Source organism: Amblyomma maculatum, chromosome 1 (genome assembly GCF_055883805.1).
Source record: "Amblyomma maculatum isolate TAMU_Amacu chromosome 1, ASM5588380v1, whole genome shotgun sequence".
Taxonomy (NCBI): Eukaryota; Metazoa; Arthropoda; class Arachnida; order Ixodida; family Ixodidae; genus Amblyomma; species Amblyomma maculatum.
The window spans coordinates 290,304,207-290,319,399 of NC_139344.1; the positions used below are offsets into that span (position 1 = coordinate 290,304,207).

The 15,193-nt window shown below is 45.3% G+C and overlaps 1 protein-coding gene across 1 annotated transcript in view; it reads left to right on the forward strand.

Moving 5' to 3' along the window:
- Tnks (tankyrase) overlaps positions 1 to 15,193 on the forward strand; it is a 334,637-nt gene that overhangs the window by 121,226 nt on the left and 198,218 nt on the right. Inside the window, exons 10-11 of the mRNA XM_084591573.1 lie at positions 2,458 to 2,629; positions 11,663 to 11,739. Of these exons, the coding sequence (XP_084447699.1) occupies positions 2,458 to 2,629; positions 11,663 to 11,739 (249 nt within the window). The remainder of the gene's footprint in view (positions 1 to 2,457; positions 2,630 to 11,662; positions 11,740 to 15,193) is intronic.

The window sequence follows — 15,193 nt, forward strand, 5'->3', positions numbered from 1 at the left end:
AGCTCCTGCAGATTTTTTCTGCTGTGGCCTGAAGCTAAAGTTAACTTAAGGTTGGCCTTTGAGTAGAAGCGAAAACATTGATGCTGCAGCCATCGGGGAAACACTAATGTGTGCACGCTTCAAGTTCTAAATGACCAGCTAGATATTTGAGCCCTGCTTTACTGCATCGACAGATCAAGTGCTATGAAGGAACAATCGCTGTTTTTCATTTACCTTGTCTTTGCTTTGCAAGCTCATTTAATATGTGACATGCCTCGATCCAATATATGAGACATTTTGCGCCACCCGCCGTTACATCGAGCCAATACCGCTCTCTGATAGGCATATCGCTTCAAGGGCCGAATACACGACTTTAATGTGATGTTGCTAAGGGTCCCTTGTCGCAGAAAATTCAGCGTCGTCGTCGTTGTCATTGGTTGTGAACGAAAAATCGCGATGGAAAATTCAGGAGCAGTTCAAAGTGTCAAGTTTAACGCTAAATTTCTCAAGGAAGTTCTGTATAATTAAAGGAAGATAATTGAGTGGAAATAAAAACTGAGTCAGCTTTGAGTGGGGATGTAAGTCAAACCCAAGACTTTCGTGTTACAGACAGGCATACGCTTGGAAATGGGTGCAACGTGATAAAGTGAGCGCTTACAACCTTCGCTCAGTAAAAGCTTAGGTAAAAGGAAAAAAAAATAATTCATAAATGTGGCTCTTCACAAGCACCGCTTATAGGCCATTAAATGCATGTACAGTTGTGAGCAAAGTGGTATACAACACTCAGCTGCTGACGGAGCTTGGGAAAACTGCATAGAAATGCCATCTAGCGAAAGAGAAAGGGACAACGTCAGTGACACGTGCATGCGGATAAAAGGGGGCACCGCTACTGTTGTATCGATGTTATATAGCTGTTGTTAGATGAAGTCGCGATGCAGTTTTTTTTAGCTCCGCCACCGGCTAAGTGTTGTATACCACTTTTGCTCACTTGGAGCATAGTGTTCAATTCCTTAAATCTTGTATCTGACGCTCATCATATCCGTCTTTAATTTGCACTCAGGACCTATTATTTGCTTGTCAGATGCTAGGGGTTAAAACTAGCTTTATTGCTCCAAACGGAAAAATGTTCGTGCCACAACACATCAGTCTCACACTCGTAAGTCCACTCCGCTGACCAACGACTCAGTTCAAACACCACGCCACAGATCACACACGCTTATTCCGTTGTCCCGACGCCGTCTTTTCCTCTGTGTGCGCATCTAGCCTCGACCCCAAACCACCGCCTTGCTACCCTCGTAACCGCTGGGCACCTCACAGGCTTCAAGAATTAAGCATCACAAAATATGTAGCGCTGCACTAAGTAAATCAAATATTACACGTTTACACAGTAACCAACATATTTTTTTCCCTGTGGCTAAATGCAAATTTTAGTGATCATTGGAAAATTCACGATAATGCACTGATATTGTTTGAAGTGCTTTCATATTGAAATTTAAGAAGGAATGACAAGCGGCTTCTTAACGCGACATGAACTCGAACAGTGTACTCTCGGCCGTATTTATTGCTGAGCTGGGACAAGTAAATACAATTCAGCAGCGCATTTTTGTAGCTTTCGAACATTTACCCAAGGAAAAACTATTGCTGGAGATGCCCCGTAGTTTGTGTTACAGTGCATTGGCAGCGGATGATGTTTTTAGGATGCCCCTCGTACCTCGACATAACAAAATGGAGAAAAGTTGCATGCACTTTTCACGTTGAAACTCTGAAGGTACAGAAAAGAAAGCACAGTAAGAAATTAATATACATTAAGATCTTGTTAAATTCTGTCTTCAAGGGACCAGAAAAAAGAATCTTTGAAATTGACGAAAAGTTGGACCTATCGAATGGGCCTGAAAAGAAAACTGCCGAAAACTGTTTTCACCGCAGTAATTTGACGAACAACTGCATCATGGTTGTCAGCATTTGAAATGAGACCTAAGTGAGAAGGACAGTATTTCTCAGTTTGAAAGTGCTTTCCTTTTTGCACATATTTGGGAACGTTGAAGTGCTTCAGAATCGTAACAGCCTTTGCTACCTTTTTCTCAGTGCAACACGGGTGCCGTAGAACATTCCCTTTGTGTTTTGAGAATGCTTCACCACTAAGTGCAGTGGAGCCTCGCATGTCCAATGTGCAGTTTCATTGTAATAGGGAGTACATGTGGATGCATGTGAGGAATATGCATAGGCATTACAAAAGGAAAATTAAAGAACAGTGACATGCCAAATGGCACAACTGGCCGATGAGTGGGCCTTATTGACACTTTGGCGGGAAGTTAAGGGAGCTGTATTTTGTGGGACTTGTGGTCTTTGTAGTGCCTGGTATAGTGCACCTCTGTTTTATGCAATTCAGATTTTTTTTTGGTAATCCCTGGCACCCATCTCGCTTTGCCTGGTTTACATGGTAGTATTTGTGCCTTTAAGGAATGGGCCCTTTTGCAGGTGAACGCATTGGACAGCTTGGGGCAGACTGCCCTGCACCGGTGCTCCCGAGAAGGGAATGTACAGGCCTGCCGTTTGCTGCTCTCTGGTGGGGCTGACCCTGGCATAGTCAACATACAGGGCTGCACAGCAGCACAGCTGGCCAGTGATGCAGTCCAGCAGCTCTTGCACGGTGAGTTGTCTTGCCTACAACTTGTGGTTGCAATTGAGGCGTCCATGGCATTTGGTGGTAGGTCGTCATCCGCCTCTTTGAATCTCGACGAGAAAGGGGTGGTAAAGCTACCACAGCACCTGTGTGTTTGGATGTACCACATATCTGCAGCCGGTGTGCTTCAAGCCCCTCAAACTAAAAGTAATGCCATCTTGTGAAGATAGCCGCCTCCCTCCTTCCCTGCGCCAAAGTCCTTCTGTGCCCTTTCTGGTTACGAAACTCATGCTGGAGTTTTATATAGGGTCATTGCTTTGCTGTCATAGGGGCTGCTGTGCACTGAATGGCATCGAGCTGCATTTGCATCTAAACTTGAAATCTCGCGAGTGTCATATTCGTTGCATTAGCAGGAGACGAAGACAACACTGATATACGAATGCCTCATCGCAGCTTATGTCGAGCATGAAACTAACTGCGCAGCATAACCATGCTGTCGATGAAATTTATACCGTTACAGAGCACGCTAAGCACCCATAAAACGATTCTCGACACCGTTTACTTGTCTCCTGTGCACAGTCTGCTCTCTCCAACCGCAAAACTTACAGCGTGCAAATGAAAATTCCTCCGCTGTCCAACACTTGGAGTGTAATCGCTACGTTGGCTGATACCAGTTGGCAGATTGGCAGCAAATGCATTTTCTGTATTGCCCTTGTTGCACTAAGGTGATGGCCAGTAACTTGCCAGCGTGTGGTGTCATTGGTGCAGTTGTCAGCCTGCACATTGGCACGGGCTCTCTTGGGGTCACCCACTGCTACTTATTCCATGACATTGATTTTGATTCCTGCTAAAAGTTATTATTTGTTGTTTTTTTTTTGTTGCTTGCTTTTGCAAATAGCTCGTGACTTCACAAAATGTGTGCTTCATGATAATAGCACATCGTTCAGCATTTCCGGAGTGCGCGCAGTATTTTCCCAGAAATGCGTCAATGGCAGTGACTACACGGGGGCGTTACGGTTTTTTTACTAGCTGTGTACCAATATATATTGCTGTTTAGAGGGTGTAAAATGCAAGCTGAGCTCTCTTAATATAACATAACCTTCATCCACTAAGCCCATAGTAGCTTCACTTGTTTTTCACGGCCCGATAAATCTGCCAACAGCACCGATGAATGCGAAGATACCTCCGGGAAACACATTGACGACGTGTGCGAGTGGTGCTTCCCTATCTACTTTGACCAATGTGACCAACACTTGATTTTAAATTGTTTTATCTTGCTTTATTTCGCCAAGCATTTGCAATAATTCTCCGGGAAACACATTGACGACGTGTGCGAGTGGTGCTTCCCTATCTACTTTGACCAATGTGACCAACACTTGATTTTAAATTGTTTTATCTTGCTTTATTTCGCCAAGCATTTGCAATAATTTTAATGGCCTGGACTGTGTTCTGCAAGAGGCTCCAACTACAGTAGAACCTCATTGATTTGTCGCCAGTTCATACGACTTCCCACTTCATAAACTCAAAATTGTGGGCAGTAAAACATTTCCCATAGAGTTACACTATTTTTACACTACACTATAACCCCTTCATAGTAAAGCGACTGGGACCAGAAAAAATCTTTACTATATCAAGGTCTTTACTATATCAGTTGTAGGTGATGACATGGTCCTGAAGATGCTGCCTGGTAGTTAAATGGGCACTTACCAAACACGTCTGTTGCTTAATGAAAAAAAACTTTCTGAAATACCTTCCATCTCTCTCGTACCATCTCTTCGTGCAATTTTTTCAGTTAAAAATTTTTAACATCTTGTGGAGGTACCTCTTAAGCATGAGGACACTGTTGCTACGAATACAACCGTTTGATTTCACGTGATAATCAAAGCCTTATATGAACACAGCACAGTTGAACCCGGATATATCGAACTCGAAGGGGATTGCGAAATCGTTCGATGATATACAGAAATCGGCTGGTGACGGCACTTACGATGCGAAAAAACGATACCGTATTTGTCGCATAATCAACCCACTTGCATAATGAACCCACCCTCCACTTTTGCACCCGAGAATTCGAAACAAAAAAAAAAAATGCGTAAAGGCCAGCTCGCTCACATGCAAGCGATTGAGCGATCTCAGCGACGAGCGGCAGCGACAGAGCGAAAATTTTCAAACTTGTTGGAACTGCATCCCTCTCGCCGCTCGAGCCACCGCGGCAGCTCAAACAAGGTTTCTGTGTTGCTGCGGCAGAAATCGCGAGCGTTTTCGCTTGCATGTCGATGGCACGTGTCACTCCGTTTGGGTGGTCTCATCCACTGCTCATTTCTTGGCAGCGTGCCAAGATGCTGCGCAGCGATAACTTCCGGGCGTGTTTATCTTTTGATAGCTCCTGTGGTGGCTGGAAGCGAACTTGGCAGTGTGCCCGCGATGGCTTGATTGCACAAGCCACGCCGCGCTTAGGGCAGGCGTCATGATCGTAGCAGCTGACCGCATGCTTTCGTTGATTCATACATGCAGGATAAACGACTCCCGCAAAAAAAAAAAAAAAAAAAAAAAAAAAAAAAAAAAAAAGAAGAAGAAGAAAAGAAAACTGCTGCCGCCTAACGTCCGAACAGCACAACAATAAGAAAGGATGACTCTCAAAAAAACGAAAAAAAACAGAGAGCTGCTGCTTCTTAACGTCCGCAGACGCCATATCCACGTCAGCCGCCGCGCGCAGAGGGTTCGCAACACACTCTGGAGAAAGCGTCCGACGTCTATCTGTAAACGGGCTGAGCTGGCTTGGCGCATGTGTAGCGCGTGCTGAAGGAGAGAGATAGCTCGGCAAAAGAATGGGCACACCCACGCACATGGCTTGCTAACGTCACATGTTGTCGCGCGGGAAACGATAACTGCAGATGCGCGTGCCTTTGGGGAATGGGCGCGGCGCTGCCCAGACCAGCCGTCGCCGAACTGTTCCTTCTCATTCCTTCCGCACATGGCTTGAAAACGTCACGCGGCCAAGGGTGATGTGATGTCTTTGAGGAAGGCAGACTTTCTAGTGCGTGGTGCGGAGTTCGATATATCGAACGACCGGTGAAATAAGTTCGATATATGACGCGGCTTTCCTATACTTTTACATGGGATTTTCAAGGGGATATTTTGTGAGTTCGATATAACCAAAATTCGATATATCTGGGTTTGACTGTATTACTTTTTGCTGTTTCTGTCTTTTAAAAAGCAATAAATCATAAATAAATATGGCAGTCAAGTTCTGCAAGACCGCACAAGCTGCACCTTCACTTCTTGCCTCCGCTGCCTCATGCTTCGTACTGCACAGTGCTGCGAATGTTCTCCTGTTTCTTCCTCTTTCCTATTTCTTGCTGCACTTTTACTCTCCCTTACTTTTTGAACGGACAGCGGTGCCTCCTTTCCATGTTTGTAGACAGCTTTTATTTTTCCTACGCGCTGCGTGCTTTCCCTTACGGCTCCAAGACCTTTGTAAAGTAGGCTTCACCTGAATGCTGCTAAGCCTGGCGGTAAAGCCACTCTAAAGGGCACAATTTTATTTTTCTTTTTTTTGTTTTCAAATACAGTCTTTTCCTCGCGATTCCAAGTAATGCGCGGGCGGCGATGTCATATCGTGTGAGTCGTCCCCGCAGCCAGGCGCACTTTACTATAACAGATTTTTACCGAAAATGTTTTTACTATAAAGGGGGAAATATGTGCAGTTGTCTAAGGAAGATGAACTGGGACTTCACGCTTTACAATAGCAGGGTTTTACTGTATTTTTCTCCCGGCTAATGTGTTCCCAGTTACTGTGTTTGAAATTTCGACAAATTGTTGTCGATAATAGATTTTGCGTTCAACCAGACATGTGCTAACGAGCAGCACTTGCGACATGAAAAACTGATCAGAGGCACTCATCCGCCACAGTTGCTTTTCTGCAGTGCCTGTGTGCAGAGAAGCGATTCGTACAAGGCAGTGCCCGTTCCCATGAAACATGACTCATGAGGAGAAATGCAGTGCCTTAAGGGCATAGGGGTGAACTATTTGATTGCTATTCGCGAGCAAGCCGGATCTGGGGGACATGGGCAAAAGCGCGGCGACTGTAAGCCATCACAATGGCTTCTCCACGTCACTGGTGTGAGAGGGCGAAGCCTCCGGAAATGCCCAAGGAAGCAATCCTGGCTTGTCATTGCCTTTTTTGAACCGGATTTGTTACTAGACCTCGTGCCCGCTGAGGACAGCGCAAATACGGACTGAGTTCTGTGTGAGCTATAATAAGGGCGATGCATACTTGGCGTCTATAAATGCTAATCTACATTTTTATGCAGTGAAAATCTCAATTTTAAATGCCTTTGTACCTCATTCAGCAGTAAAATTTTTTTTAAATCAGGCATTTCGGATCATATGTTTTCCCGGGCAACACATTTCTTTCCCCACATTTTTAAAAAAGCATATCAATGAGGCCTTACTGAATACAGCTGCCTGTTGCTTTCAGCATTGTTCAGCAGATCAGGTCACAGAGGTGTCTTCGTCATTTGTATGCTCGTTCTACAACTTACACTATCGTCAACTTTGTGTCACTGCGGCCGGAACTGCACTGTGTTGATAATTTTATTCACTGAAACGTGAATTCGCTCCTCACAGTTATCAAAATTGCACTCGCGAATTCTACAGATTCGATTTGTGTGCTTATCACATAAGGGGCCCGGCATCGGCTATTTGGGTTTGCAAACATTAACTGTTCTTCACAAACGTGCACATAATTCAAGGCAGAGGTGGAGCAATCTGTTTCTTTCTATGCTTATGTCCCTTTTCCTCAGCAGCTCCAATTTACTGCAAGAGAAAATAGCAATTTTTTTGGTGGTGCCTGTGTAGCTGAAACAGCATGCCCTCACGTAAAAAGAGCGCAGCTAAGGCCTCCTCCTCAGTCACGAGAGCAGCCAGCTTTTTGCCCTTCTCTGCACTGTGGCGCGTCACCCGTAAGCAGTATGTGAAGCTCTCCCGTAGGGTTATGGAGACGTTTCGTGAGCACTTAGCATTGAATGACGGTGTTTGACTGTCCCCTTGGCCAAACGTTTTTGTGATGCCAAACAGTGCGTGCTGCGCACACTATTCTCTACGTTCCACATCTCTTTCATACCTTTTCTAGCATAGCTCCTCGTTCGCGATGTTGTATTCCTGCGAGTGCAGCACACATGGAATTTAGGACAAGGTACCATCCGGGAATCGAGATGTGGCGTGGAGGAGGGGGATAATTGAAATGATTGAAAAGCAAAATGCAGTTTTATTGGCCTTTGTTCATCATCATCAGCAGCAGCAGCAGCAGCAGCAGCAGCAGCAGCAGCAGCAGCAGCAGCAGCAGCAGCAGCAGCAGCCTGACTATACCCACGGCAGGGCGAAGGCCTCTCCCATATTTCTCCACTTAACCCGGTTCTGTGCTAGCTGCATCCACTTGACCCTCGCGAACTTCTTAACCTCATCCACCCACCTAACTTTCTGCCGCCCCCTGCTACGCTTTCCTTCTCTTGGAATCCAGTTTGTTACCCTAAGCGACCATCGGTTATCCTCTCTTCGCACTACATGTCCTGCCCATGCCCATTTCTTCTTCTTAATTTCTATTAGAATGTCGGTAATTTGAGTTATTTCTCTGACCCACTCTGCACGCTTCCTATCTGTTAATGTTACCCCTACCATTTTTCGTTCCTTAGCCCTCTGGGTTGTCCTCAACTTAAGTAGAACTCTCTTGGTTAGCCTCCACGTTTCAGCCCCATAGGTGAGTACAGGTAAGATGCAACTGTTGTATACTTTCCTCTTGAGCGATACCGGTAAGCTGCTAGTCATAATCTGCGAGTGCTTGCCAAATGCGCTCCATCCCAATCTTATTCTTCTTGTTATTTCCTTTTCATGGTCCGAATCTGCGGTTACTACCTGCCCTAAGTAGACATAATCGCCTACTACTTCCAGTACTTCGCTACCTAATGCCAACTGCTGTTCCTTCCCGAGGCTGTTGAACATTACTTTAGTCTTCTGCATATTGATTTTCAAGCCTACCTTTCTACTTTTCCTGTCTAGGTTATCAATCATTATTTGCAGTTCATTCCCCGAGTTGCTTAGCAAGGCAATATCATCAGCAAATCGCAGATTACTGAGGTATTCTCCATCTACCCTTATCCCTAACTGCTCCCATTCCAAGTCTCTGAATACCTCCTCTGAGCAAGCTGTGAATAGTACTGGGGAGATTGTGTCTCTTTGCCTAACACCTTTCTTTATGGGAATTTTGTTACTTTCTTTATGCAGAACTATGGTTGCTGTGCAGCCACTATATATATCTTCCAGCACTTTCACGTATGGCTCGTCTACCCCCTGATTTCGCAATGCCTGCATCACCGCCGATGTTTCAACTGAGTCAAATGCTTTTTCGTAATCAATGAATGCTATGTATAAAGGCTGATTATATTCCGAGCATTTTTCTATCACCTGATTGATGGTATGGATATGATCGATAGTAGAGTACCGTTTCCGAAAACCTGCTTGATCCTTTGCTTGATTGCAGTCTAAGGTTGTCCTGATTCTATTAGCGATTACCTTAGTGAATACTTCATACGTAAGAGACAGTAAGCTGATTGGTCTGTAATTTTTAAGGTCCTTAGAGTCCCCTTTCTTATGAATGAGGACAATGTTTGCATTCTTCCATGGTTCCGGTACCGTCGATGACACCAGGCACTGCGTATACAGGGTGGCCAGTTTTTATAGCACGATATCCCCCCCCGTCCTTTAGCAAATCTGTAGTTATCTGATCCTCTCCAGCTGATTTCCCCCTTTTCATAGTTTCTAATGCTTTCTTGACCTCGTCCTTCGTCACTGGTGGAACGTCTGACTGTTTTTCCCTGCCGCCAATCTCGTTACGATTCTGACTACTTTGGCTGCTGTAGAGATCTGTTTAGAACTCCTCGGCTACTTTGACTATCTTGTCCATATTCGTGATGACGTTGCCCGCCTTGTCCCTTATCGCATACATCTGGTTTTTGCCTATGCTCAATTTCTTCTTTACCACTTTAAGGCTTCTCCCGTTCTTTACAGCATGCTCAATTTTCTGCATGTTATACTTCCTTATATCGGCCACCTTGCGCTTATTGATTAGCTTTGATATCTCGGCCAATTCGATCTGTTCAAACAATTTTAATGAACAATTTTAATGAACAATGACACGCGGATTTTTTATTTTTTTTTAATCCGGTGGAGAATTGCGCAGCACCGGGATTTGAACCCCGGTCCTCTTGCATGCGAGGCGGATGTTCTACCGGTACGCCACCGCTGCACCTACCTCACCTTGTTCATCAGAAGCAGCCTAAGCCGAGGAAACTGCCTGCCAAGTATGAGACGGGGGTTCCTCGCATTTCACCTCCATCAAAATGCAGCCGTGCACTTACACCCTGGCAGACTACTGCTGCTGCATATCTGAAATGCGTAAAAAAAGTTGTTGCATTTCGTAATGTGGTCGGACACGTGGCAAATGACTGGAGCCTGGATAGAAGAGTACTTTCATGTGGCATTATAGATTGCACTTCCGCAGCTTTAGCAGTAGGTCAGAACTCAGTGGCAGGTGTAAGATAACTGCATGCAGGCTGCTGGTAAATGATTGTCTTTTGCAAAGGGTTGAGGTCCTTTCACTCAGTACCCCCCTATTTTTACAGAAGAAAAAAATTGCCAGCGAATCTAAGCATTCCCTTTTTTTGCAAGGAAGAGTGCATATCCAGGCCACCAAATGCACTTGCTCACTCTGTTGTCGAGCCGGAGTTATCAGACTCTTAGTGGCGCACGGACTGCAGTTGATATTCAGTTGCTGCGTTCCGACACTACATGTTGGCTTCGGTGGGTCCCTAATGTCCTTATGTTAGGGATGCATTTTGCTGTCAACAAGGGTGCAAAGAGAGGAGCTTATGTACTGTATTTACCGTATTTACTCGCATAATGCTCACACCCCCCAACATTGGGCATCAAAAATAAGAATTTTTTTTCCCTCGCATAATCATTGCACAACCAATATTACCACCGCAGGAGTTGTGTGCTATTAGTAACAATCGCCATCTTTGGAGCGCTACTGAACCTAGCTGACCTCGTTGTGTGCACACGCTACTAGGCGGTGATAGCGTACTTGGGTAGATCATCATCATCATCAGTTATGCTCGTCGTTTGTTTGTTTTTTTTGCTTTACCTCCATGATGCTCATAGTCGCCATTTTGCGAGGTGTCTCCGCGTCTCGTTGTCATTGTTCCTTCATTCCATCCGTGTTACTCTTTTTTCCACCGTCTATCGTGTTCTTAGTGCCGCATCGCGGTGGGGCGGTGGCGGTACGCAAGTTAAACAGCTGCCTTTAAGCTGAAAGCTTTCGAGTAAGGCTACAGCATAGCAACCACACTGCTAGCAGGCACTTCGGCGTAATGAGTTCTGCGTAGTGCACTACTGGAGACAGCGATTGCAGTGTCGATACGGACTCAGATCAAGTCTCTGATCGAGAGTAGAACTGTATGGTCTGCTGTGAGCATTATACCACGAAATGCGGGGAGTGATGATGAGGCTGCATGCAGTAACTAAAGTGCTTTAGCAATTTGTGCTTTTGGTGACCCTGTACTTTTACAAGAAGGGTAAGTTCTGCTTGAAAGTAATGTTATGGTTATATTTACAATAGCTGACCTAAGAATCCTGATTTGCACCTATTTAAATTTGCTTTTAGTGCTCCAACAAATTTGCTCGAAATTTTCCCCGCATAATTATCGCACCCCCCAACTTAGCATCAATTTTCCACGAAAAGAAGTGCGAGCATTATGCGAGTATATACGGTACTCGGAGTACATGTAGGGAAACCTGTTTTTGCAATTTGTTATACAGCAGGGTCTGCTTTTTTTACTGTTACTTTTGCTGTTCTGGCCTGAGTGGATGCATTCATGCATAAATTTTTAGTTTTGAGGGGCAGGAAAAAGGCCCATGTCCTTCTTTTGGGCTACTGGGTTTAAGGGTGTCTGAATGTTCCATTTGTATAACTTAAGAAAGTTTCAACTCTCCAACTCTGTGCAGAACCTCAAAGAAGCAGTGCAGACGTGGAGTTCCAACTATTAGAGGCTGCAAAGGCTGGAGATCTTGAAGTTGTAAAGGTATGTGCCTCTTTTTTCTTACAACCTAAGCAAAATCATATAAAGGACGCTGAAGACAAAGTGAGGCCTCTAGTTTAATTGTAAATGACATATTTTTTGCAGTGTGTTGTCCTCCACTGATGTCAGTGCACATAGTTAGTGTAGGGGAGGATGTTTTTTATTTCTATATTTTATGTATGCTTTCTTTACAGCGCAGGAGAGCACATGCATGCCACTTTCATGCTTACCATTCACTGCAAGAGATGGAACACACAGACACATTCAAATTTAGATTCATTCCTTGTCATTGAGCACTGGCTTTCTCTGCCTGGTGTCGTATGCTTGTTGCCATTTTAAACCTCTCTTTGAGCATTGTTGGAAATCCATGATTGTGGTGTTGACTTATTATCCTGCATGGTTTTGCTGTTTACCATTGCAATGAGACCTCTTTTCGATCTCTTGTAAGTTTCTGATTCTGCTGTTGACTTTTTATACTTGTTGGTTTTGCTGTTGATTATGTTGTACTTTCTTTTTCCGGCTTCTGCAGTAGCCCCAACAGGGCTGCATATGTGTGCGCGTGCACCTCTTGGCCAAGGTGGACAGAATTAGTTGCAAACATTTTTATTACCAACTCGATTTACAAAAACCTACTGATTGCCTTTTTAATTATTGCAGATGGATGTTTAGGCTCAATGGAGAGTTTGAAGCCACGAGCAAGGCTTTGCTGTTTGTTTTTTGAAACAATGAAAACTCATTTTCGAAAGTCCTGCAGTGCTAGAAAGTGTGGCACTTTTTACGTACGAAACTCAAGTGGAGTGAATCAGATGCGGTGTATGTGTATATATACCGGATGAATTTTTACCTTTTTATAGGTCATTATTTTAAACCCTGTGAGAGATATATCAGTGCAATCTGTGCAGGAGAATACAGCAAGGTGGACATTATGTACATTATAGACCTCAGTGATGAAACTAAGAGTTAACTAAACTTGACTAATTAACTTTGTACTATTATTTCAAGGGCTAATATAGTATTGAAGAATGTTAAGGGGAGACGCAGATCTTATAACGGATGAAAATGGTCAAAAAATCGATTTTGAGAAACACCCATTTTCTTAAGGTTTAACCTTTCGAGCACCTGCACTCAATTTATTAACGCTGAAGTCGGTCAGGAAATGCGATAAAATCGGTTTTCAAAACATCACGGCAGTCGCGAAATGCCCCCGAGAGGAGAAATTGTGTTCGAAATTCCGGCACGTGCCACGGGCGTTTCAGCCGGCCGATCGCCGCCATCTTGGGCTTGGTTTGAAGCTGTTTTCTTTGTGCGCAATTTGCGCTATCACAAAATGGCGTCGCTCAAGCAGTATGGCTGCGAGTGCCGGTTTTCCGAAGGCCGTTTATGGTCTCTGATTGGCTGTCACGCGGCGCGCTTGAAAAGCACGCCGTTCCGCGTCTCCTATTGGCTGGCGTGACCAGCGCGTCATTTTTTTTTCTTTCTGTTTTCGTTCGCCGCCGTGGCTGCCTCTTCGCGTGAGTCTGCGTTTGCGCTCTCGTTTCTCGACGCACCGCTTTCTGCCGATCGTTTTTTCTTTTTTTCTCCTTGCGATCGAGATGCCGGAAAACGGTAGATTGTAACTGCGCACGGAACGAGCCTTTGGAAGGCGTAAGCAAAGGCGTGGAAGAAAAGCCAAAAAACGCCGGTCGCAAGCGTGCTGTCGAGACTTGCGTTACGACGACACCGCGGGTTCAAATTACAGTGTGAACTGCATCCTGGATCATGATACACTGATGCCGTCGCCGCGTATTACTCTGCGGCGAAGCCAACTCACTGTGCTGAGCGGTCGGCGTAAAGCCCGTTTTGTCTGGAAAGTCGGTGACCCAACGCGAGTTTCACCGCGGCCTCAGCGCGGAATGCGATGCCAATACAGAGTTCGCGATTGTTTACATGAAAGCGTTAACAACTTTATTGCGCACACGAAGTGCGGAACCTGCGGCGAGATCGCGAAGATGCGAGCGGTCAATCGCGAGCGTCACAACGGAGCTTTTCAGGGCCACCCAACTGTTTGCCACACGCCCCTTGGCACGGGACTGCTAATTTCCTCAAGAAACCGTTTGCAGGGCTCAAGATATTAACCTTAGAGCTGGACATCCTAGGCCCGCGCTCTCGTCGGCTTTAAAAAGAAAAAAAAATAAGTAAACCCATAACTTTATGAATTTATTATTTTTTTTTTACAATTTCGTCATGTACACATGTTCAACATTTTTAGGAAATGTTTCGTTGGATGGAATAAGACACTTTTTGTTTTGTTTTGCAAGGGGACAGATAGGGAATACTGAAATAAAATCTGCACTGGAAGATTCCTCCCAAAATTTTCTGCAGTCAGAGTCAAAACTTCAAATGCGATTTTCTCAACTTCATATATCTTGCTAACATGACTTCGTGTGCACAGTAAAGTTGTTAACGCTTTCATGTCCACAATCGCGAACTCTGTACTGGCATCGTATTCCGCGCTGAGGCTGCGGTGAAACTCGCGTTGGGTCGCCGACTTTTCAGACAAAACGGACTTTGCGCCGACCGCTCAACACAGTGCGTTGGCTCCGCCGTAGAGTAGTATGCGGCGGCGGCATCAGTGTATCGTGATCCGGGATGCAGTTCGCACTGTAATTTGAATCTGCGGTGTTGTCGTAACGCAAGTCCCGACAGCATGCTTGGAACCGGCGCCTTCTAGCTTTTGTTCCATGCCTGTTTCTTACGGCTTCCAAAGGCTCGTTGCGTGCACGGTTACAATCTACCGTTTTCCGGCATCTTGATCGCAAGGGGAAAAAAACGAAAAAACGATCGGCACAAAACGGTGCGTCGAAAAACGCGAGCGCAATCGCAGACGCACGCGAACAGGCAGCCACGGCGGCGAACGCAAAACAGAAAGAAAAAATGACGCTCTGGTCACGCCAGCCAATAGGAGGCGCGGAATGGGAAGCGCGCCGCGTAAAAGCCAATCAGAGACCATAAATGGCCTTCGGAAAACCGGCGCGCGCGGGAATTTCGAACAAATTTTCTCTTCTCGGTAGGCATTTCGCGGCTGCCGTGATGTTTTGAAAACCGATTTTATCGCATTTCCTGACCGACTTCAGCGTTGATGATTTGAGTGCAGGTGCTCGAAAGGTTAGACCTTCAGAAAATGGGTGTTTCTCAAAATCGATTTTTTTACCATTTTCGACCGTTCTAAGACCTGCGTCTCCCCTTCAGGGTATTAGGGGGAACCATGTCGTAACTCCGCTTGAATACGAACTGGTGAGTAGGTGGGTTACAGCATAAGCAAAAATGCGGCAACTGCAAGCGATTGCGATGGCTTCTTCACATGTCAATGGTGTAAGGGGGCGAAGCATCTAGAAGCAACCAAGGAAGCAATCGCGGCTCGTTATTACCTTCTACGAACCTGATTTGTTACTAAATCTCTTCCGGGCTCACAGCAACG